The sequence below is a fragment of the Microtus oregoni genome, unplaced genomic scaffold (assembly GCF_018167655.1).
Source record: "Microtus oregoni isolate MIOR12 unplaced genomic scaffold, Mior012 000007F_ref0000211, whole genome shotgun sequence".
NCBI classification, from domain to species: Eukaryota; Metazoa; Chordata; class Mammalia; order Rodentia; family Cricetidae; genus Microtus; species Microtus oregoni.
In genome coordinates, this window is record NW_024543066.1 from 12,158,136 (window position 1) to 12,181,149 (window position 23,014).

Below are 23,014 nucleotides of genomic sequence, written 5' to 3' on the forward strand. Positions count from 1 at the left end.
TGGCTGAATGTCAGCTCTTTCTTACGGTTTAACTTAATAGGTGTACCTACAGCAAAACCGATAAATATTTAAAACCAAGTGTTGAGTCATAAAAGAAATGGGAAGGGACAAGATATTTTATTCCTCTAAGATAGAAAAAGAGAGGGAAATTATAAGTGATGGCATTTAGTGAGAATGCATGCATACTCAGAGCTGCGTGTAGAAAGGTGCTGGAACAGGTCTTACGGAGAGGGGCCATGTATGAAGGGAAAACCCTCCAGGAATATCTTTCCCAACATTTGACTTTGCGCCTGCTCCAGGCAAGTCACATAGTCCTCAGCTCCCAGAGGAGGGAGACATTATCCCTATACCCACTTTACAGATGGGATAACCAAGCCCACAGTGCCTAAGTAACTTGCCCAAGGCCACTCGGTTTATAAATGTCAGAGCTAGGATTTAAATGTGGGCTACTGAGGAGCTGGGGAGATGGTTCAGCAGTTGAAGTGCTTGTTGTGCAAACATGAGGACAAGAGAGTTTGGACACCCCCAAACTCATGCCAGTACCAGGCAGGCACAGAAACCCATCTGTAATTCTAGCCTCGGAAGGTGGAGACAGGCAATCCCCAGAAGAAACTGGCTAGAGAGACTAGCAAGCTCTGGGTTTGATTGAGAGACCCTAACTCAATGAATAAAGTAAGGGGGAGCAAGGATGAGTTTCAATGTCAGCCTTGGGCCTCCACATGAACACATGTGCATACGCACACATACATACACACACATACAGAGTGTGTGTGTGTGTGTGTGTGTGTGTGAGAGAGAGAGAGAGAGAGAGAGAGAGAGAGAGAGAGAGAATATATATATAAATGAATGTAGGGTACTAGAGGTACAGCTTCAAATCATGGCTCAGAGGTTATCCTTCTGTGAGAGCTCAGCAAATGGCTTCTGCAAACAGAAGGTGAAAAGCCCAGCTCAAAGGGGAGGAGGTGTAGACAGAACCTGGTGCCTAGAAGTGCTCTGTGAATTACCACTTGCTTGTCCCCCAAGCGAGCACACCTAGAGAAGGGGTGATGGTTCTGTTGCATGTCTTCAAAGTAGGGTGCTCAGAAGATCAGGGGTGCTCAGAGTGCTATCCTTGTCACTCTGCCTGGCCCCCATGGTCCCCCTGCCTATGTCCCGCCCTCCTTGAGGACCGACCTCTCTTCACAGTCCCTTCTGCCAAGGGGCCTTCCCTGACCACCCAGCTTGTGTTGTCTGCGTTAAATATGAACAAACTGGAGTCCCCTTACTCCCCATTCTGTTCCTCACCAATGTGGCAGCCACTTCTCACTGACCTGTCACCACCCACCCATCCTGAACCCAGAATAGTGCCATCTCTGTCGTGGTCACCTAATTGCTGCATTGTCTTCCTTCCGGTCATGTGACCTGGAAATCCACAGTCCACTGGCTCTTGGGACATGGACTGCTGAGACTCCCAAACATACTACTTCTGCACCCAGAGAGGAGGGGCTCACGTGGGTTTGACACCTGCCAGGGACCTTCACACGAATTACCCATTCTTGAACCAACATTGTGGGGTGTCTGCCTTCCTACATCACTAATGATGCAGGGAGCTGTGACAACTTGGTGATCCAGGCTGAGCGTGGTGCAGACAGCAATTGGCACCAAGCCTTCTGCTCCCATATCCAGGGTCTTCCTACCATGCCCCCATCCCCTCCCAACCATCCCTAAGCCATGGTGACTGAATTCTTTAGCTTCCCTTGTTTGTGTAGGGAAATCAGAGACCACACAACCAACTGTCCTCCAAGGCACGGTGAGTCAGGACTGTTAATTGAGCTCCACTGTCACTGAGCTGCCTCTGGATGTCTGCAGTGAATGCTGACTTTCCATGGCCCTGAGGTAGATCCCTGGCCTAAGTAGACCCACATCCAGTGTGAGCCCTGTGGGACGGAGGCGCGTACTTCTCTCTCAGTTATGATTAAGTCAGGCGGTCCCACACAGGATGTCGTAAGAGCCCCTCCATGATGTTTCCTCTGCTTTCGTTTCATTGTGTGTATCTGTGTGTGCTCAGGATGTGAGGACAACTTTGTGTGTCCTGTTCCCTTCTTTCACCTTTGTGTGGGTCCCGGGGATTGAACTTGGGCCAGCAGGTTTATGTGGCCAGCACTTTTACCTGCTGAGTCATCTCGCAGGCCCTCCATCTTATTTTTACAGTGAGTACCAGAGTGTCTCGTTCCACAGATGAGGAGACTCAGATCAGAAAGATTCTGTACTAAACCAAGAGAAGACAACACCACAAAATCTAGGTCTCTAAGGGTCCCAAGCCTCTTTGTCTTTCTCAGGGCCTCCTGCCTTGTTGGAATGCCAGGCAGTCTTGCCTGTGCAGGCCTTGCCTGCATTATTCCCATTTTACAGATATGACCCAGATAGCAAAAAACACAATACAAAACAAAAACCCCTCAAAGTCAGCTGTTTGATCAAGTGGTAGATACTGAGTTGGCTTCCAGACAGTCTCAATTCTGCCCACTAACTGTGAACCTGGGCAGTGGGAGGGTTTCTAGGGGAGGAGATGAGGCTAGGGTTGCTCTGGGTTAGCCCACAAAGCAAGCAGAAGGCCTAGGGTGGGCTAAGAAGGGTCATGTGAACCAGGTTGCCTGGCTGTGCTGGGCAGGAAGGAACCAAGTAGGAAAAACCAGGCTTGCCCTGCCCGCTCCAGCCCTGCCTCTGAGCCATACAGAACTTCTTCCCAGGTTGGGGACTTTCGGTCGCTGAGGTCAGGTCTTTGTTTGAAGGACAGATAATTAATCCCACAAAGTAATCCCAGAACACTGGCAGATTTATGGAGATCGCCTCCGTCCTGGGAACACGGCCCAGTCATCTTTCATCTCCCGGCAAAACTAGTCACTGGCTGGAGCGCAGGCACTGGACACGGGAGTTCATTTAGGGGAGTTCCCCTCGGCTGGGGAGATTGATCACAGGCTAGCGAGAGGCCTGGATGGTAGAGAAAGAAGCAGGCTCTGGGCTTCTCCTCTCCTCTGGGCGTCTCCTCTCCTCTGGCCCTTCTCTGTCCCACCACCAGCACTACCACCGGCACCCAGCCAGCCTCACACCCAGACCTCCCAAGAAGACACAGGCAGGAAAATGGGCTGAGAGGGCAGGGAAGCAGCTTGCTTCCTAGCTGGGCACTTCAGTGATTCTTCTCTCCCCAGTCTTCACCTGTTCCTTCAGGGAAGCTGCAGGTCCTTATGGGAATGCCCAGAGCCCCAATGTAGTCTTAGACCTTTGCCAAAGATGGGGAAGAGGAGGGCATTGCCAGGGTTGATAATAACTGACCCTCCAAGCCCTAGGAAGAGGGGACACAGCACCAGGGACTAGTATAGTTGCCTCTGGTTTGTGAGTTCTATTACTGGCTTATTGGGCACTTTGGGACAACTGTGGTCATTCTGTATGACACATAGACTTCTATGCAGTGTGTGTGTGCGTGTCTGTCTGTCTGTCTGTGTCTCTGTATGTATCTGTGTCTGTGGGCATGCCTATGTGTCTCTGTGTATATGTGTGTGTCTATGGGTATGTTTCTACATGTCTCTGTCTACAGGTATGTGAGAGTATCCGTGTAACCCTCACCAGCTTAGTAGCCCAATCACATGGGCCAAACATGGTGGAAAAAGCTGGTTCCTTCCTGAGGCCCGCCCCCAACCCCTGGAAATTGAAGCCATAAGTCATCCTCCATCTTCCCCAGACTGAGATGTTCTAGATGGCACTGTCTAGTTAAGGGCTGGCAGAACTGGAGCGCATCCAGACGGAAGTCTGGAATGTGGTTGGAGAGCCCAGCTGCCTCACCTTCCAGCCTGGGCTGGGGTCATGTGGGCCCTGGCTCTGCCAAAGCTTCCTCTACAAGGCAGGGACAGACTTGGTCTTTTCTCAGGACACTGTGGGTCTAGAGCAGTGGTTCTCAACTTGTGGGTAGCGACCCTTTTGGGGGTCTCATATCAGATATTCTGCACATCAGATATTTACATAACAATTCATAACAGTAGCAAAATTACACTTACGAAGTAGCAATCAAATAATTTTGTGGTTGCCATGACATGAGGAACTATATTAAAGGGTCGCAGAGTTAGGAAGGTTGAGAAACACCACTGCTCTAGAGCTCTCAAAGCTCCCCCAAAGATGCCACAGCAGTGACCTTTGAGCCCTTTTCTCTCTGGGGGTGTCTGTCCACAAAGCTTAGAAGGGGATGCTGTTAGGCCCCCAATGCAGAAAAGTTCCCAGAGTCCTCCTTCTAAGAGGCCAGGCCCTGCTGCCCACACCAAGAGAAGGAAGGAAGCTGGAGGCTCTGGAGTTGGGAAGGGTCCTAAGTTCTGTTCCATGTCCCTCCCTATCTGAAGCAGCCAGAGGCTTTGGGAAGACGCTCTGCTATCCACTGCTGAGGTTCACCCCTGCCAAAAACAGAAAGATGGCCGTGTACAGCCCAGTTCCCGCTTGCTCAGCAGAAGTTGCCTGCTGCCAGGGACGGGAGCATCTTGGGACGCCTGTCCCTCCCTGTCTAGCTGGGCTCATTCATCAAGCATTTCCCCAAATGTCTCCGTGGCCTGGGGCACTGAGCCAGGGGCTGGGGACATCATGGGACTGTGACTTAGGGCCCTGTCTCCTAAGGCAAGACAAGGGCGATTTAGAACAGGGCTGTTAAGACAGGGTATCCCGCTGCCTGTTCACCCCATCTAGCCCCAGCCAAGGACCCCCGACCCTCCCTCATCTCAGGAGGAGGCCAGGTTCACAGGGGAGCATTGGCTATTAAATATCTTGAGATGCCATCTTATGCACCACTGGTGACGTGTGGACCGTGCCACACTGGCTTTAGGTCCTCTTTTGCTCTTTTGTTCCTTAAGCAATGAAACATGGCCGGGGTTAAAGGTCTGCTTTGTTCTTGTCCGTGTCCCCAGAGGCCTCTGGGGACTGCGGGGGAGCCCTTAATGATTACATAGCTCCAAAGATAAACCCTAGCTTGAATGTGGAGCATGTCTCAGAGTCCCGGAAGAGTCACCCACATGGAATGGTGGCATGCTGGCATGCCATCTTGTGTTTTGCGTCTTCAGCTGTAGTAGTCAAAGATAAGGGCTTGCTTGGCGTGCACGAAGCCCCAGCTTTGATCTCTAGCACCCTACAGAACAGGCGTAGTGGTGTGTGCCTGTGATCGCGGCACGTGAGAGGCAGAGGCAGGAGGATCAGAAGCTCAAAGTCAGCCTCGACTACAAATGGAGTTCAGGACCAGTGTGGGCTCCACGAGACCTTGTCTCAAGTAAAGATCAACTGCCATTTGGGCTAATCATACTAGGCCACGAGACAACTTCAAAATAAATAAGACCAGCGAACTGTCATGCTGGTTGAACTAGACAGAGGGCGAACTGGGCTTTGCTGTTCTTGTCTCTAGTCTCTGTGTGCGTAGCCCCCAAAGTTTCCAGGGAACTCATCCCTGATCTGGAATCCATGTATGACCTGTGGCTTCTGCCTCCAACCTGAGCTGTACTGAAGTCCACTCACGTGTGCCAAGATCTGCCTCTACCTTACTATGCAGCTATGGCTAGGTAACTGATCCAAGGAAACTCCGAAACGGATGGGCTCTAGGCTCCCATCTACATTTGCCTCTTATGCTTGGCACACCTGACTTCGGTGCTCAGGGACCCTTCTAGAGTGGATTTGTGGGAGTGACCTCTTGCAGCTTCAGTCCTCTCAACAACCTTCCCAGACCAGCAGCTTAGTCTTTGCAAAAGGAATTGTTGGCCTGTTCAGTTGGAAAGACATTGAATCCCAACAGCCTTGTCTTAATGAGTCATAACACCTCGCAGGTACTCAAGGCTCTGATGAGTCCTACAGTGGCAACCACTGTCCAGCATCCCCTAAAGCTGACCCTAGGACCTCTGCACGGATGGTTTCACTCATCCGTGAAGTTCCTGGCATCAGAGTTTTGGGCAATCCCTGACTTTTCTGCTTTCAGACAGGGGCTCTTCCCCAATGAACAAATTGTCTTTCTTTTTCTTGTATACTTGATGATTCTGACTCATGGTCCTAAGAAGCCAAGGCCTTTGGTGTCTCCCTGTTGCTCCCTGGATCTGAACTTACTTGATGTGTGTTTTTTTTTTCCTCTGTTATTCTGGATTGCTTTGATGTTAGGTTCTGAGTCACTGGCCAGATCCGACACCCCCATCGGAGAATAGGCCAGGCCCAAACTGTGCCCTTCCTGGTGCAGATTTTTGATGTTTCTAAGATGCATCTCCAGGTAGGGTAGGGGAAGGCATATACACTTTTCAGCCAAGATTGTGGGTTCAAACCTCAGATCATCCAGCAAATCATAGAGCGTGGGCCCATTCCTTCTTCAGTGATTAAGCAACATGGTATATCTTTTCCTTTTTTATCTGGAAGAAGTTAAAATGATGGTGAATGTTTGGTAAGCATTTTCTCTGTGCTGGATGCTATGCTGCACGGTTCAGCTATATTACCCATTCTGATTCCCACATCTGCCCCCAGAGATAAGAATAGGCCTTCCCTCCCCCACAGTCAAGGAAACTGGAGTCCGGGTAGGGTAGGTCACTGCCCCACAGTTATACAGTTGGGAAGCGGTGATGTTGAGATTTGAACCTTGGTCCCAGCTAGTACATTATCAGCCCTTTGCAGAAGACCAAATTCTTGTGAATGTGAGGATCCTCTAAAGGGGTTTTCTGGTCCTGATGGGGCATGCAGCATGAAGACAGGTCCTATAGATTCTTGGGTAATGCCTGAATCCACCACGATGGGTTAGTACCAGGAAAGTCCTGGGGGGCACACCTAGTGCTCTGAGCACACCAGGATGGAATCTGGGTGCCTGCCCATGGGCCTTCTATTAAAGCACAGATCCCTACAACAGGTATTTGAATACCTCTGCTGGGGCTGGGGATATGACTGAGTCAGTAGATGGCTTGCTTAGCATACATGAAGCCTTGAGTTCGATCCCAGCACTGTGTAAACTTGTGATGGAGCTCACCGGTAATCCAGCACTCTGGAGGTGGAGGCAGGAGAATGAGAAGTCCTGGGACGTCCTTACTGCATAGGGCATTTGAAATCAGCCTGGGCTGGGTAAAAGTCTAAAGGAAGGGGGCGTGAGAAAGACTATGAATTCGCTGGATGAACCCTGCCATCAAAGAGCCCCATTTACAATAGGGGAGGGCCTTAAAGCCCAAGAAGCCAAGTGTCTTCTAGCTGGTCACCAGCTATCTCATGCACCCCAAGCAGACCTTTGTTCTCCCTTCAGGCTCCAAGCATAGCTCAGGCTGAGGGGACTCTGTTGTCCCTCAGAGATTCTCAAGGTTAGCTGGTGACCAGCCCTGCCAGGTGGTGGCCTGCATCTATGAAGATAACTGTTACTGGGGCTAGCTCCATGAACCTCATCTGACCACATCTATTTCTGGGCTGCAGGCCCTGATGGAGCACAATTTGATTCATAAATTACCCAGCTCAAGGTGTGTGGATGTATTCTCCTTCTGCAGATTTGAAAGTCATTCCCCTCTAGAACTTGGAGCCTCGGGGGAGGAGGGAGAGGAGGACTATGTGGCCAGCGGGGCTGGCACACTCTTCCTTGGGGAAGACAATGGGAGGGCAGGGGTGGTGATCTAGGTAAAGCAGGGAGCCATTTCTCTGAGCCTGCTCTGAACCCCAGCCACTCAGGGGACAAGTGTGGTATCAGCTTTAGTGGACAAGTTAGAAAACTAAGACTCCCCAGTATCGCTTGCCCAGTAAGTATCACGTGGTCACATGCCACACCTCCACCTGCCAGAACTGCATGTGTGTGGTCATGGCAGTGGCCAACATTAGACTATATGGCGGGCTCTGGAAATAAGACAGGAAGAGGAGGTGAGCGGTACAAACCACTTCATCCCGTAAGCCTCAATGACCCTTTTAACTGTCATTGCAAGCCTCCCCCCTCCCAGTCCACCCTACTGAACTAAAGTATAACTGATTCCTCTTGCCCAAGGCTCCTGCCTGCCATCTTTGACCAGCACATATTCAATGTGGGTTCAACACCTCACAGTTTGTGAAGTATCTTAGATCCTTTGTCACCAAACCCCCAAACAGTTCTGTGAATAAGGGTTTCATCCTCCCTCAAAGAGGAAACCAAGGCCCTGAGAGTCCACAAGTTGGAAGACCTGAACAGCATCCCAAGCTCACTCTTACCCAGACCTGAACGCAAACCCCAGGCTCACTCATAGCCAGACCTGAATGCAGATCCCAAACTCACTCATATCCAGACTTGAATGCAGATCCCAAACTCACTCATACCCAGACCCTTTAAGTGTGTCAGTCACTTTTAGACTTGTACCTGTCCTTCTGGGGGACAGAGGGGATCTTCTGCACCACATGATGGGTGTTCTGAGAAAGATCCCCATCCTTCCTTGGTCCTGTGCCTGTGCCTACACACACTGTGTGCTGGGTAGTCCCTGGCACCCACACTCCCTCAGAAGCTCAGTCCTCAAGACTATTACCCTGGCTTTCCCACATCCCCCTTCCAGGCAAGGAGAGACATCAGAGGATTAGGGACAGGCTTCTGGGGGTGACAGACAACATGGTCCCCCTCTAAAGCTTTTGTCATCTTGGGTATCTGCTCATGGCCCTCTTTGTTTTCTTGAGTGTCACTTCTCCTCCCACTCCTCCTCCCAATCATCCTCGCATCCCTCTTTCCCCTCGCAGGCCTGGGCAAGGCCTTTCAGATCATCAAAAACCTGTGCTGCTTATGCTGGACTTGAGATGGCTTTATCTGAGCAGTAAATCTCCCTAAGGCCAGACCTGTCCTGAGCACCACGCTGTGGGAGAATTATGAGGACCTGAGGCAGAAAATTCACAGCCTCTTGGGGGGGATGACTCCCCCTATGGCCCCAGATGGGACCCCAGACTAGGGAGGTGGGGTTTTCTGCACCCCTGCACTGGGCTCAGAGGGCAAGGGGGAGTCCAGAGGACCTGCAGCCCCCACCTTTCTCCTCCCTGCCTCCTCTCCATGATTGGCAGGCAGGACAAGCATCACCCTGATAGCCAGGAGAACTGTTTAAAATCTGAGACACCAGGTTCTAAGCCCGGTGTGTCCCTCCGTCAGCATGTGTCTTTGAGGTGCCATCTCACCTGAATGGACCTCACTCTTTATCCAATAGACAGGGTGATGGGAGAAGGCTGAGGACCTAGTGGGACAGAACATGCTGTCCCAGGCAGAACACAGAACCCTGAGAGAGGGGATGAAAATACCTCCAGGGTGGTCCTGACTCCGGCTCTGCCGCTTGCTCACAGTGAGACTTCAGGAAATCATGTGATCTCTCTATGCCATGTTTGTGACAGTCATGATGGGGATGACAGGGCAGTAAGGACGGTGACAGGCCACCATCTGGAGTGTCCATAAAACTTGACTGACAAGGATGCCTAAAGTGCTTAGAACCTTGTCAAACACGTGTGGACCCGTGGCGCATTCTGTCCCTCACTAGTGGTATTCCATCACCGTTCCCAGTTCCTGTCCCCATCCCTAGCAGTTTTCCCTTCTTCCATCTGGACTTGCCTTGGGTGGGTGGGGGGGAACACTTTTTGCTACCCATTGCCACATACCTGGCATCCAAAGCTACTGTCTGCTAGTGACAGATTCCTCTCCTCCCAGGACTCCCCACCCTCTCAGCTCCCTTCCCTCTCCTCTCACCTAGACCCAACTCTGTCCCCCACCTCTTGCTGCAGGACAATTCCTGTCCCCCAAACCCAACAAGGGTGGAGGTGGGGACTCAGCAGACCTAGGTCCCGCTTCCTCCCCATCACCTGGGAGTCACATCGCTCAGTGATGGTGTAGGGGCCAGAGCAGGAGTGTCCGGGCCTTTAGCCTCAAATTCAGTGGCTATGCGATGACAAGGAGAATTCAGCTTGCAGAGTCACCGTCCTCTGACACCAGCATGGGTGCTGGAGGTACGCTCCATCAAGCAGCAGGAACTTTTCATCTGGAGGGACAATACATACTACATATTATGTAAAAATATGCCATTTCGAAGTATGAAATTCAGCGCTCTAGTTGCACTGACGATGTGCGCCAGTATCTCTGCCTAATGGCAGAACCTCGGGATTACCTGTAAAGGGACTCAAAACGACTCTCTTTTTAAAGCAAATGTCATTCGGATAAACTGAGGAAAGGTTAGAGTGATTCTAAAGCTAAGGTTCTGAAGCAGGGGGATTCCACCCCCAGGGGCATTTGGTAATGTTTTGGTGATTTTGTCTCGTGAGGAAGGTGCTGTCTGGGGGACAGAGGACGGGACATCCCCCATGGCAGCTCAGCTGGTTCTGAAGTTCCAGCCACCACCTGCCATGGATGAGGGATATTAACACCTGTTGGGGGTCGTTCCTTTTCTGCCCATGTATTTTTTTTTTAAACAAAAATGTTCTGCATGACCCTGATGGGCCTGACTTTTCCTCATGTCTTAAACCCTCTTGTCAAGTTATGTGAGTCTCTTCAGCCACTTTCAGTGTCTTGCTGAATTTTGTGTCTTGTTTGACCAGTCCCCTCTCCCTGGACACCTAGGTGGGATCACATTTTCATTCCTGTATATCCCACAACCTTTCTTGGGCCAGGTGTGCTATAGAGAATGACTGCGGATTCAGAGTCAGGCTGGAATACACAGTGAAAACCTGTCCAAGAAAAAAAAAAAAGCAAACATTTATTGATTAGCTACGGTGTGTCAGCTGAGCCTTTAACTAGTCCCTGCCCTTCAGTGGTTACCTTCCTGTGAGAGAAAAAGTGAGAAGAAACCCACAAAGAGGAAAAAAGAGAAGGAAAAAAAGAGATCAATAAAGAAGCCTTTCGGAAGCAATAGGAAGAAGACAGAATAGCTATGGGCTGGGGGGGGGGGGGGTGATGGCCACTACACTGTGAAGTGACATTTGAGCTGGGACATAAATACTCATAAGCCAACATCCCCCTCCCTGCTGCAAGACCTGCTGAGATCAGGATTCTATCCCAGGTGGCTTCAAGGAAGGCTCAGGAAACGAGGCCTCTCCCACTCCCACCCCAGGACCCTTGGGAGGGGCAGCAAGATATCAGTTGGTCCCCTCCCAGCTGACAGCAGGGATAGCCCACACCCCTGGTTGCCATATGTTAGTCTCGGAACTGTTGAATGCCACCCGGCCCATGTGCCACCCAGGACTGCAGCCCCTTTTGTCAGCAGGCAGATGAATAGCAATTTTTAATTCATAAGCTATCTTGCCCAAAGCCCGTGTCTCAGAAGGACCTGCAGTTTTCATTATACGGTGATAAAATTCTATAGCAGCCAGAATGATAGGGCTCCAGTGAGCAGCAATGGGCCTGCAGGCCAAGGCTGCCTGGGGCCCAGCGGCTCAGCGGCTATGGTCACTCACATGGCTGCTTGGTGGCTATACCTGACAGGACAGAGCATGAAAGAGACCCTTAGGAGACACCCCCAAACCCTTTCACCTCATGAGTAACAGCCATGCCTTTGACCCCTTGGTCATTTTGTTGTCCTGTTGATGGTTACAAGTGAATCACACATCACAACTTTTCTTTTTTCTATTCCAAGGCCCAGTCCAGGGCTAGATGCCAGGGACACCCCACTTTCTGAGCTTTGATCACCCCTTTCTCTGATCACTGCTGCGGGAGGAAGTCAACATCAGGCCAGCTAACAAATGTGTACTGAGTACCTCTCTGGGGACCCCAGGAGATGAAACACCCCGGCCCAGGGAAGTGCCTGGACAGTTCCGAGCAGGCCAGCCAGACTGTCTGGGCTCTGGTTAGGAGGTGCAGTTCAGCTTCCATGGCAGGCCATGGTGGCTCTGGCGCTCCTGCTAGAGGGACGGAGACAGGGTGGGACCTTAGCCTTTCCTTTCATTCAGAGCAGAGGGCGTGAGTTGAGAGAGCTAGCGCAGGGCTGTTGCCCAGCAGAGCAGACAAGGCAATTCGGAGTCACACGCTCCATCAACTGCTCACGAAACTGCTTTCTACCTGGACCTGGCAGTGTGGGTCAAGATTCTGTAGACGAGATGAGGGACAGCGAGGGGCTGATGAGATTTGGCATGGGCACGCAGGTGCGGGGTGAAAAGGAAGTCACCAGCCTGTGACGAATGGGAAGAGGGGGGCGAGGGTACTCCCCTGGGCCAAGGAGGCTTACCCCAAATGAGTCTCTTGCCTTCTGTGCCTTTCACCCCCTCTCTCTTCCTCCTCCCTTCTGCAATCCCATCGAGGTCCCTGCTCTGCTCCACTGTTCCCTCTAGTGGACACTCCACCTCTAGCCTGCCTTTCACACCTGACTCTCAGGGTCCCTCCTTCCCTGCCCATTTCCCTTTGACCTTAAACTCATTCTCTAGAGATAGCCAAAGACCCTCCCTATCAGTGACTTTGATGGATGCTCAGCTTAAAGAGTCCCTGTGCATATCCGCTGGTATCTTTCTCAGGGGCACCCCTTCTTGTCTCAGGGCACCTGGCACTGGAGGCTGGCTGTCTACCTATATCTTCCAACCATCACTGGAGTCTTTTTGTATCACTGCATGTCCCCAGTAGGCCCACAGATGCCATCTCTGCCAGTCCATAAGTCTCCAATACCCAATGTCTGTCACACCACCATGGTACTGGCAACCCTCTAAGGCCAGCCTTGGCCCTCCAGCCCTACTATGGCTGGATTTAAGCTAGAACTTTCAAGGAAGTAAGTTCTCTTTTTATTTAATCTAGGATTTTCTTTATTTTTTTAACTGACAGCAATTGCACATATTTTTGGTATACAGTGTGATGCTTTGCAACACATAAACCCTGTTGATAATCATCATCAAATCAGGGGAAATTAACATATATATCACCCTGAGCACTTACCGTTCCTTCATGGTAGAAATATTCACCATTCCCTCCCCTGGCTCTTTTGAAACACACAGCTGCATGTTTTTAACTGTAGCCACCCTGTCGGGCAATAGGACACCACAGTATCCTTCCCAACATATAACTTTGTATCATTAGCCAGCCTTCCGCTGTGTTCCCTCCCCACAGCCTCCTCTGCTAATTCCTGTTCTGCGTCTGACTTGGAGACAGACTTTTCTAGGTCCCATATTTGACTGGGATTATGCCGTGTGTGGCTTCCTATGCCTAACTTAGTTCACGTAATACAGCCACCCCTCCCCAGGTTCATGTATGCTATGGCCCCAGTAGAATTTTATCTTCTTATGGCTGCATAGTATTCCATTGTCTATGCAGTCGTCTTGGTCTGCTCATCAGCAGAGGACACAGACTGATCCCATATCACAGCTGTTTTGGGCAGTGCTGCTTTAGCTATGTACAGGTCTTCTCTTGGACATACCAATCCCATCTCTTTCAGGTGTACGCAGTAGCCTGCTAGGTCCTGTGGTGGTTCTAGTTTTAGCTTGTAAAGGGCTCTTCATGCTGTTTTCCATTATGACTGTACTGGTCTATGCCCCCAAGCAGTGTGTGGGGTTCCCTTTCTCTCCACTTTCTCGTCACCACGTGGTATCATGTCTTTTTGATAACCACCATTCTAACTAGAGTGAGGTGGCAGCTGGCTATGGCTCGGATTCCCTGGCTGTCAGAGGTGCTCGGTATTTTTCCATGTGCCCATTGGACAGTTCTGTATCACCCTTTGAAAATGATCATGCTGGTCCTTTGCCTCCCGGGACTCCTGAATGACATCAGGGACCCCTCACTCTGAATGACGATGACCTCTTTTGCTCTGCCATTGTCTTTGTCCCCTCATATGTGGCTGGGTACAACGTGGGTACAGCCTGTATCGGGCTTGCGTGAGAAGAGTCACACACATGAGCTGGGCTGGCTAGGTACATGGAGCAAGGCATTTCACACCAGAGCTTGCTTCCTCTCACAAACAATGGGGTGTCTCCTCATAGGGTGGCAGGGATGGTCGTAGTGAAGGACGGGTAATGACAGTGAGGCCAGCTCCGTGCCTGGTGATGGACACATGTTCTTTGAGCCACTGTCACTGTTTAACACATTGGAGACCAAAGTCTGTGTCTCCTGGCCCCAGCTTTTTCCTCTGTGTGGAGAGGTGAGTCATGTCTCCTCAGATTTCCAAAGCTCCTAAAGGGGTGGCTATCCCCCCCAAAGCCAGAGGGCCCCACAGTGATACAGTCTTCTCTTGTGATATTTAGATTGACAGTTACTAGAATCCAGATTCCTCAGGGTGCAAACCTTCTCTCATCCCAGAGCCTCACCCATGCCAGGGGTACCCCTCACTTGGGACATATTGACAAGGGAGACAGCTTCCTTCCTGTTCTGCAGTGGGATTGAATGGGTGACCTGAGTCCTCTAGATCCCCGCAGGACTTGGATAAAAAGGGGTGTGTGTGTGTGTGTGTGTGTGTGTGTGTGTGTGTGTGTGTGTGCGCGCGCGCACGTGCGCGTGTGCAGGTGCTGAGCTCATAGTCCCTGGGAGCCAGTGATAGCAGGGACAGAGGCTAGAGCTGGGACATGATGCCCTGTGGATCTGGGGGAATCTTGTCAAAGCCTCTTCCTCATAGCAACCAAACTGTCAACACATGCCTTGGATGTGAAATTTGCCATCAAGAGTGTGTCCCCATTGGGCAAATAGGAACAGGCAAAGGGCCCTACTGGATGGTGCCCAGTACTGAACAGGAATCACAGCAGTCATCTTAGTGCCGTATGGGCAGCTGGCATTTGTGGATGCTTCCAGTATTCTGGGCAGTGTCTTAATTTATCATAACCCATAGCAACCCTCGGTAGCTGGTTCCTCGGCAGGACCACTATTCTCTCCATTTTGTAACCTAGGAAACAGAGATACTTATCTGCTATGAAACATGACTAAGGTCCCACAGCCATTGTTGGAACCGAGTTAAACCAGTATGGTAAGTTCCTGGAGTGCATGATGGCAACCTCCTCTAGTCTACCGCTTTTCCTCTAGAGCCTGAGCCCCTTGAGAACTCCTCCTGTCAACAGTATGATGGTACCATGAAGGACAGTCCTTGCTATAGACGGAGGGCAGAACTCCTTGCCAATGGTCCTGTAGCTCGCCCATTGTCAGGGCTCAAGTATGGACTTGAAGGGGCTACCTGAATGAGCTAATTAATGAGCATGCCCTTGACCTTTCCTCCACAGGGCTCACTTCAAGTCAGTGCCCAAGCCCCATAGCATCCTAGCAAGTGCTGCCGTTGCCATGGTGACGATGGCAGCAGCCAAGTGAGCGCCTCACTCAGGTGGCCTTGGCAGCTCGCTGGGTGTAGCTGAGTTTGCCTGCTGGTCCTGGGATCTTGGAAGATAATCACACAGAGCTATAAAAAGTGTGTGCGTGGTGGGGGTGTGTTTGTGCGTTGTTTGCGTGTGTGTATTGGGGAAGGTCCCCCAAGTTTATTTGGGTGTACCCAGTTAGCAGTATTTGTCAGTAAACTTGTGGGGAAGGTGTTGAGGTTGGGGAAGGGGTGTCTTAGATTCAAAAGGTAGTGTGACCATGAACGGAGAGGGGTAGATACTGGATGAGGGGATTCATTTGAATGTACTGGATTCAGTAGCCCTATTTCCCCAACCTAAACTTTAAGCAAGCTGTTCAGCGAGGGGCCTTCTTGGTTTCTGAATGATTTATGGTGAAATCTCACAAAGATCAAAATTGGATCACATTTAGTTAAACATTTCACAGGCTCCTTTATTGGAAAGAATAAATGGATATGAAAATCTGGGGTGATGGGATGCTGGCCATGGGGGATGCCATCATGGGATGCCAGAGCCTGTGTGAGCTGTGCAGGAACAGGGGAGGGCCAGCCCCCTCCAAGAACCACGTAATCCTGTCTTCATCCACCCCAGTCCTGTCTGGTCAGCTGTGCTAGGAGGACCTGGTTAATACTGCTCCTCCCAGGACCGTGCCCCTAACACAAAGCAGAAGCAAGCCAAGAAAGAATGAATGAGTGCATACAATCCTATGAAAAATATGAGTGAGAGCATACAGTACTATGAATGGATGGATGAATGAATGAAGAGCATGTAGTCCTTTGAATGGATGAATGGATGAATTAGTGAGAACTTGAGGATCAATGAATGAATGAATGAATGAATGGGATCACACAGTCCCTCATTTCCTGTAGCAAACTCCTCAGCTACAGCCCCTGTCTGTGTCTCCTTATATGGTAGTCCTTTTTACATAAACATGTACACATCCATCAGTCTGCTCTGTCAGAGGAACCTCAGGCAGGGGCATGTGGGGATACACGTGCAGAACTGAAGCCAGATCCAGATTCCAAAGCCACAGAAAGCCCAGAGGAATCCACAGTCCTACAGCGGCTGACAGAACTGGAGGGACTCCTGGCTGTCTGCATGAGCAGGCTGGGAACAACCCCAGTCCTGCAACCTTAAAGTTAGGAAGAGAAGCGATCTCACCTAGGACTTTCCATTCTTGGTTCCTTGGAGTGGGGACGGGAAAGGGCGGGGAAGTGCTACCACATCCACGGCCACTTTGGACTCCATGTGTATTGAAAACTTAGGTATTACTTGTTTCCCTCAATCAGAGTCAGGGACGGCCCATGCTCACCCTGGTCCTACCTGTACCCCATGCCCTGCTCATAGCAGCATCAACCAAGCTGTTGTTCCAAGGCAACACATCTCTTCATTTCATCCTCACATGTAGATGCTGGTATTATCCCTGTTTATAGAAGGAAGCGGAGGCACCGAGGGGTTGCATAAGTGGTCCAGGACCGCACAGGAGGGCACTGATGCTCCTCTCCCGAGCTGGCTGCTTTACCTCTTCAGCCTTCTCATCTGTGAACAGTGTGGCCTGCTGTGCCCTCAGGGACCTGGTTTGGGGAAGAGTGATACGTACTCCCCCTAGGCTGCAGCTTCATTCAGCCTGAATCCCTGGCTTGTAGACAGCTGAGCCCACAAAGCCAAGCTCAGGCCTGTCCACAGGATGGCCTGTCCTAGGGACTGCAGAATTGAGAGTGGATACAGCGGGTCTGTGAATAAATAGACCAACTGGTTAGTGAAGACTCCAGCCTGGCTGCAGGGGCATAAGGAGTGGATGGCAGTCCCCCAAGGCTGGCCCAGGTGGCCTTAGACACCCATACCGAACCTGCTACCAGAATGTGCCAATGTGTGCTATTATAGTAGACAATTATGGAAAGTCCTCATCTCCTGGGAGTTCATAGCCTGGGCAGGCAAAGGAGAGGCACACAGAGAAGCTAGGAGAGGGACCATTGCCTGTGGGGCAGAGGGAGCAGACTGGACCATCAGCATATTCCTGCTGGAGGAGCAAGGGCAGGGAGGACGGCTGGGTAGGAAGGATGGGAGATGAGGGCAGAGAGGAGGCCAGGGAATGAGAGACCAGAGCAGGAAGGAGCACGTGCAGAGCCCAAGGAAGCCGAGGTGTTGGGGCGGGGGAGGGTGTTACAGTACAGAAGCAGGAAGCCCAGTTGGCAGGGGAGGGATAGAGGCTTCAGGGCCTCGGCAGGAGGCCAGAGTTGTTCATGTATAATTTTTGTAAGTAGTTTAAATAAGTGTCTCTAATTTAGTAAGTACTTAGAATATTTCTTAAAATTGAATTATGTTTTAACATATTCATCATTTAACAAAAAAAAAAAAGCAAACCCTCGTACCATTGCCATAAAAAGTCAGGATTAGAATGAATAGACCAGAATAGAATAGAATGGAACCATAAAATGAGCACAAAATTGGGCAGAGAGATGGCTCGACGGGTAAAGGCTCTTGCCTGATGAACCCGACTAGCTGAGTTTGGTCCCCAGAACCCATGTAAAGACAGAAAGAACCGACTTCACAAACTTGTCCCCTGACCTCCACATGCACACCATGATGTGCGTGACTATACCCACAGACTGAATGATAATAACAATAATTATTATATTTAATTATTGTTATTATCATTATTTTATATATTGTTATTATCAATAATTATTATATTTAATATAATTATTATTGTTGTTATTATTATTTTACATGAAAAATGACCACAAAAGAACCCAACGTGTCTACTGTGTCCTGCCTGGATTCTGCCCTCTTTGGAAGGCTCTGTTCTAAAGGAAAACGAGGCCTGACATGGCCCAGTCAGAGTGCTTGCCTAGCGTGTGTGAATCCTGTCTTTGGTCCCCAGCACTGCTTACACCAGGTGCAGCATACCCCGTATTCCGACACTCCAGATGTGGAAGCAGAAATCAAGGCCATCTTTGGCTACATAGGGAGTTCAAGGTCAACCTAGGACACCTGAGACCCTGCCTCAAAAACATTTTTTTAAAAAAGAAAAATAATATTCAGTGTTGTATTTGCCAGCACCGAAAGGAGACTTTTTGACTGGCTCAGAAGGGAAGGTGGAGCCCCGGGAGGGTACTGTAATCTGTTTCTGATTCAAGGCTGTCTACCCCTGTCAGAGACTACTGAATTTGACCCCCTGCAGAGGAGTGTATGCCTTGACTCTACACCTCTCTGCCAGCCTCTCATGGCTCTGGGATTCTGTCTTGCAGGAAATACCAACAGCATTTTTGCCCTGGACTACATCAGTGGGGCTCTCACCCTGAATGGCCTGCTGGATCGGGAGAACCCCCTGTACAGTCATGGCTTCATCCTGACAGTGAAGGTGAGAACCCTGGACAGATACCACACCTTCTAGACCACTGTGGAGCCTGAGGCCATCCCTGGCAGTTCAGAGGACAGTCCGGAGGGGACTGGAGAACAGTCCAAAGGGGACTGAGGTTGTAAATGCCAGGCTGCCCCGCATTTCACACACACTACAATGCCTGCACCAGCTGGAACATCTATATCCCTTTTAGGGGTGATGCTACCCCAGCTTAGCCAACAGCAGGCTGTAGAAGAAGGGCTAGGAGCTTGGGGTCTCCACCTGGAAGCTGTGGAAAAGGTGCCAGCATTGTTGTCCCTTGCTGCTACCTGCCACTCATGGCCAGTTTTAATTGAAATCAATGGCTTGCTGAGCCGTTCCCTGGGAAGGCTAGGGAGTGGATCCTGGGGGGAGGGTACAAGGGCTGCCAAAACCCAGGCATATAGCAGTGGCGGAAGGGACTAAGGTAGGCAAGAGGCCCTGAGAAAGATCTGCATAGAAGGGATGGGCACAGGCTGGCCTTGCCTGGACCCCCTTGGCCTTGAGAAGTCCTGAGGCAGCGATGGGCCTCTTGACTCTCGTGGTTCACCAGCTCCTTCCCCTCTCCTGGGTGCAGGGATGAGTCTCCAGGGGGACATGTAAACAGTGTCCCTCACATATTCCTAGCTACACACACACCCCGACCTCAGACCTTCTTCATATTTTGCTTCATCCCAAGGAGGCCAAGGGAAAAGAAAGAAGAAGAGAGCCCACCCCTTCACCCAGTTCTACCTCCGCCTCACTTGGGGCCTCAGAGTTCAGGGTTCGCACCTTTAACACAATGTTAGCTGAACATGCCAGTGGCCTGGACACTTTATCTCTGGGTCTGGTGGCAGATGCTACCAGCTCTCTCTCAGAGTGTCTGGGATCAGAACTAGAAAATGGTGCTCTGAGACCTGGGGCTGTGGACCTCCAGACATCTAGATCCTTCCTGCATCTCACTCAGAACTTCTCAGACCTGGTGATGTTAGGACCACAGCAGCGACTCAGTCAGTCTCCATCTGTGGGTATTATAAAGCAGAAGCCCTGATTATACCATCTTCAGAGCTGATTGGTTTTTCCTTGCCCCCCTCAGTCAGTATGAAATCTGTCCGATCCTCCTGCCCACCTCCTAGATGGTTCCAGAATCCCACTGCCTGAGTTTGAGATCTACTCAGGCCATTCTTCATGATACAAATGCCCTCACCTCTCTGAGCCTCGATGCCCTTACCTGTAACATGGAATGCAGAAGATGGAACCATCTTCCTGGGACCGGGGTGGGGATTTAATGGGCTAATTCACCCCGATATACATGATCTAGTGCCGAGCACATCCTAAATGGGTAACAGCTGGTTTTTGTGACTGTGGATGTCTTCCTCTGTCTGCAGGGCACTGAGCTGAATGATGACCGAACCCCGTCAGATGCCACAGTCACCACAACCTTCAACATCCTGGTGATTGACATCAATGATAACGCCCCAGAGTTCAATAGCTCTGAGTACAGTGTGGCCATTACTGAGCTGGCGCAGGTTGGCTTTGCCCTCCCGCTCTTCATCCAGGTGGTGGACAAGGATGAGGTGAGTTGCTGGAGCACATGGCCCATCTGCATTCGCCGCTCTGACTGCTTTGTGCAGCACTAGGACAGGTATCAGGAGTCTCTGGGATTCTGGGTCCTCAGTGGAGAAATAGAAACAGCCATTACTGTGCGCCCTCCCCTGCTGTGTAGTCGTCTCTATGCTGTTATAGGCTGTCATCTAAACCCTGGGAGGACATCCGTGCTTACACTTCCAATGTGTGACCACACACACACACACACACACACACACACGCACATACACACATACACACACGGGGGGGGGGTGTATATGTATATATCCATAGCCACTGGACTGATTCAAAATGGATATTATAATGCATACATTAATATAGCTATTTTTCTAAACATACATCAACCTGTGTCCTGCCTGGATGTTTGCACCTAGGGTAGAGAGGCTGTATAAAAACTGATTCCTGCTTTTAGTGTAATAGCCCTTTCCCACGGGACCTGCTACCCTCATCTCACCAGCTCCAGTTGGCTATTCCCAGCTAGACACATTCACCAGGACCAAGCTATATGGGTATCTAGCTTCGTGTGTGTGTGTGTGTGTGTGTCCCACTTCCATCTCCTGCTGAGTCATTCATCCTAACCTATCAGAGATAAGCAAAGCACATACTAAGCCTCTACTGATTACTGGGAACAAGTATAAAGGGTCCCAATTCCAAGTGGCCTGTAGTATGGCTATTTTAAATAGCTGCAGCAAAAGTGTAAGCGTTTCTAAAAGCAGAGGTGGCTTAGAGATGTGGCCTCGCTGGTATAATACTTGCCTAGCACACACAAGTCCCCAGGTTCAGTGACTAGTACCACATAATCTGAGTGTGGTCATACATGCCCATAATCCTAGGAGTCAGGAAGTAGAAGAAGGTAGATCAGAAGTTCAGAGGTCATACTTGACTACACAGTGAATTCAAGGCCAGCCTGGGCTCCTTGAGACCTTGCCTCACCCCCAAAATATATATATTAACAAGCCGGCTGACTCCTTCTGGTGTAATAGTTACTCCTTTCTCACGTAGGGATCTGGCACCCTCATCTTGCCAACTCCTATTGCTTAAGGATGCTGAAAAGCAGTTCTAATATTTTCTCATATTCTAGTGTTTCATCCAGTACCCCCTGGAATGTCGGAAGTGTCTGCAGTGAGCTTCCACAACACACACACACGCACATGCATGTGCATGCACATATACTATGCATGAGAGCCTCAGAATAAAGTCCTTTCTAGGTTTCTGGGGAATAGTGATACCTGAGGAACAAGAAACACCTGTACCTTTGTAGCATCCAAGGCCCAGGGATTATAGGCCATGAGTGATCAGCTGAAGAGTAGGGTCCTTGGGTTAGAGGATCAGGAAGGCTCTCTGGGGAGAGGGGTCTTGAACTGAGCCAAGGCATGCAGGAATACTAGTGCTCCATAGAGGCCCAGAGGCAAGAACTTGCAAACAGACCGCATAGCGGGATGTGACCCACACAGGCAATGCAAGGTTTGGGCTGGGGTAGAAGCAAGAGAGCTGGGACTCAGGCAGGATGCTTATACTTGGTTTTGGAGGCAGCATGGGCTTTTTGCCCAATGAACCTGAGGGTAAGCCCCCATTGACTAGCTCTGTAGCCTAGGGGGTGTTTATGATCCTGTCAGAGCCACCCCTGCTCCTGTGTTTAGGAAGAAAGAATGATACTGTATCTGTCCAACTCTGCTGTAGTAACAAATTAACCCTAAGGCACAAGCTCATTCTGTCAGGTTACCAGATGGGAGTCCTGCTCTGGCTGAGCGTTAGCCAACTCAATCAGCAGTACTTAGGTGCAGGAAGATGAGGAACAGCCATAGGGTAGAGACCACAAAGCAAATTATTTGACTATTTATTTAGTGGGAATGGCGTGGGTGCACTGAGCTACATCTGTAAGTCAGAGGTCAACGTTGGGGAGTCAGTTCTCTCCTTCCACAATATAGGATCCAAGACTTGAACTCAGATCATCAACCTTAGTGACAAGCACCTCTACTAGCTAAGCCATCTTTCTGGCCAAAGTGAACAAATCTGAACGCAGGAGGAGAGGTCAGACCTCTTGTCACAGGTGCTACAGAACCGTAGGCAGTCTTGGGCTGTCCCCACAGTGGTAGTCACATGGTGATGAGTGTGACAGCCTCCCCAAATCCTGACTGGTAGTCCCGCTGGTGGGTCTGAAGGCTGTAGGAGCTACAGGATGCAAGACGCACAGGCCATGGCCGAAATGGGTTTGATGAGCAGACGGTCATGTCTCACACTCTATCCAGAGCTCTATGGATAGAGACATGCATTGCTCAGTATCTGCCCAACAGATGCTAAGGACAGCCAGAAGATGGACTTCTTCCAGGCTAGGTCATAGAGGCTGCCTGGGACAGACTGACCTCAGCAGTCCACTGTGGGGCAGTAGAGAGTGACCATGAAAACAGAAAGGGGAACTTTGTGGCAGTGGTTCCTACTTAGGATGTTAATTTATCTCAGAAAGGCTAGCGGTACCTCCAGTGCCTCCAGATCCAAGATTTAGCAGAAGCTATCACTACCCCTCAGGTTCCAGTGCACTGTGCCCCATAGCCCAGGGGCTAGAAATGGGCCCTGGCTAGCCTCAAGGACTCCCAGCCTTAGTCTCCAGGTGATTTCTTCACCTTTGCCAGGCTCTAGAAAACTCCGGAAAGCAGGGAAGAAAGAGCTGCAGTGGGCTGGAGTCAGCAGCAGCTGCTTTTTGTCCTGTGTGACAGCTGAGATGCAAATAGATGGTTGGGATGCAGGTGTGGGGGTGAGAACCTGGAGAAGGAAGGCAGGAGCCCGAGCCCGGAAGTCAGCCTTGGTGCGGACCCATCTCTGCTTCAAATTAAAGGCTGT

The 23,014-nt window shown here is 50.5% G+C and overlaps 1 protein-coding gene across 4 annotated transcripts in view; it reads left to right on the forward strand.

Annotated features, from left to right (window-relative positions):
* The window catches only part of Cdh23 (cadherin related 23), a 326,387-nt gene that overhangs the window by 134,359 nt on the left and 169,014 nt on the right, over positions 1 to 23,014 (forward strand). For all 4 annotated transcript variants that reach the window (XM_041655414.1, XM_041655412.1, XM_041655411.1 and 1 more), the window contains exons 9-10: positions 18,459 to 18,571; positions 19,957 to 20,145. In XM_041655414.1, the coding sequence (XP_041511348.1) occupies positions 18,459 to 18,571; positions 19,957 to 20,145 (302 nt within the window). The remainder of the gene's footprint in view (positions 1 to 18,458; positions 18,572 to 19,956; positions 20,146 to 23,014) is intronic.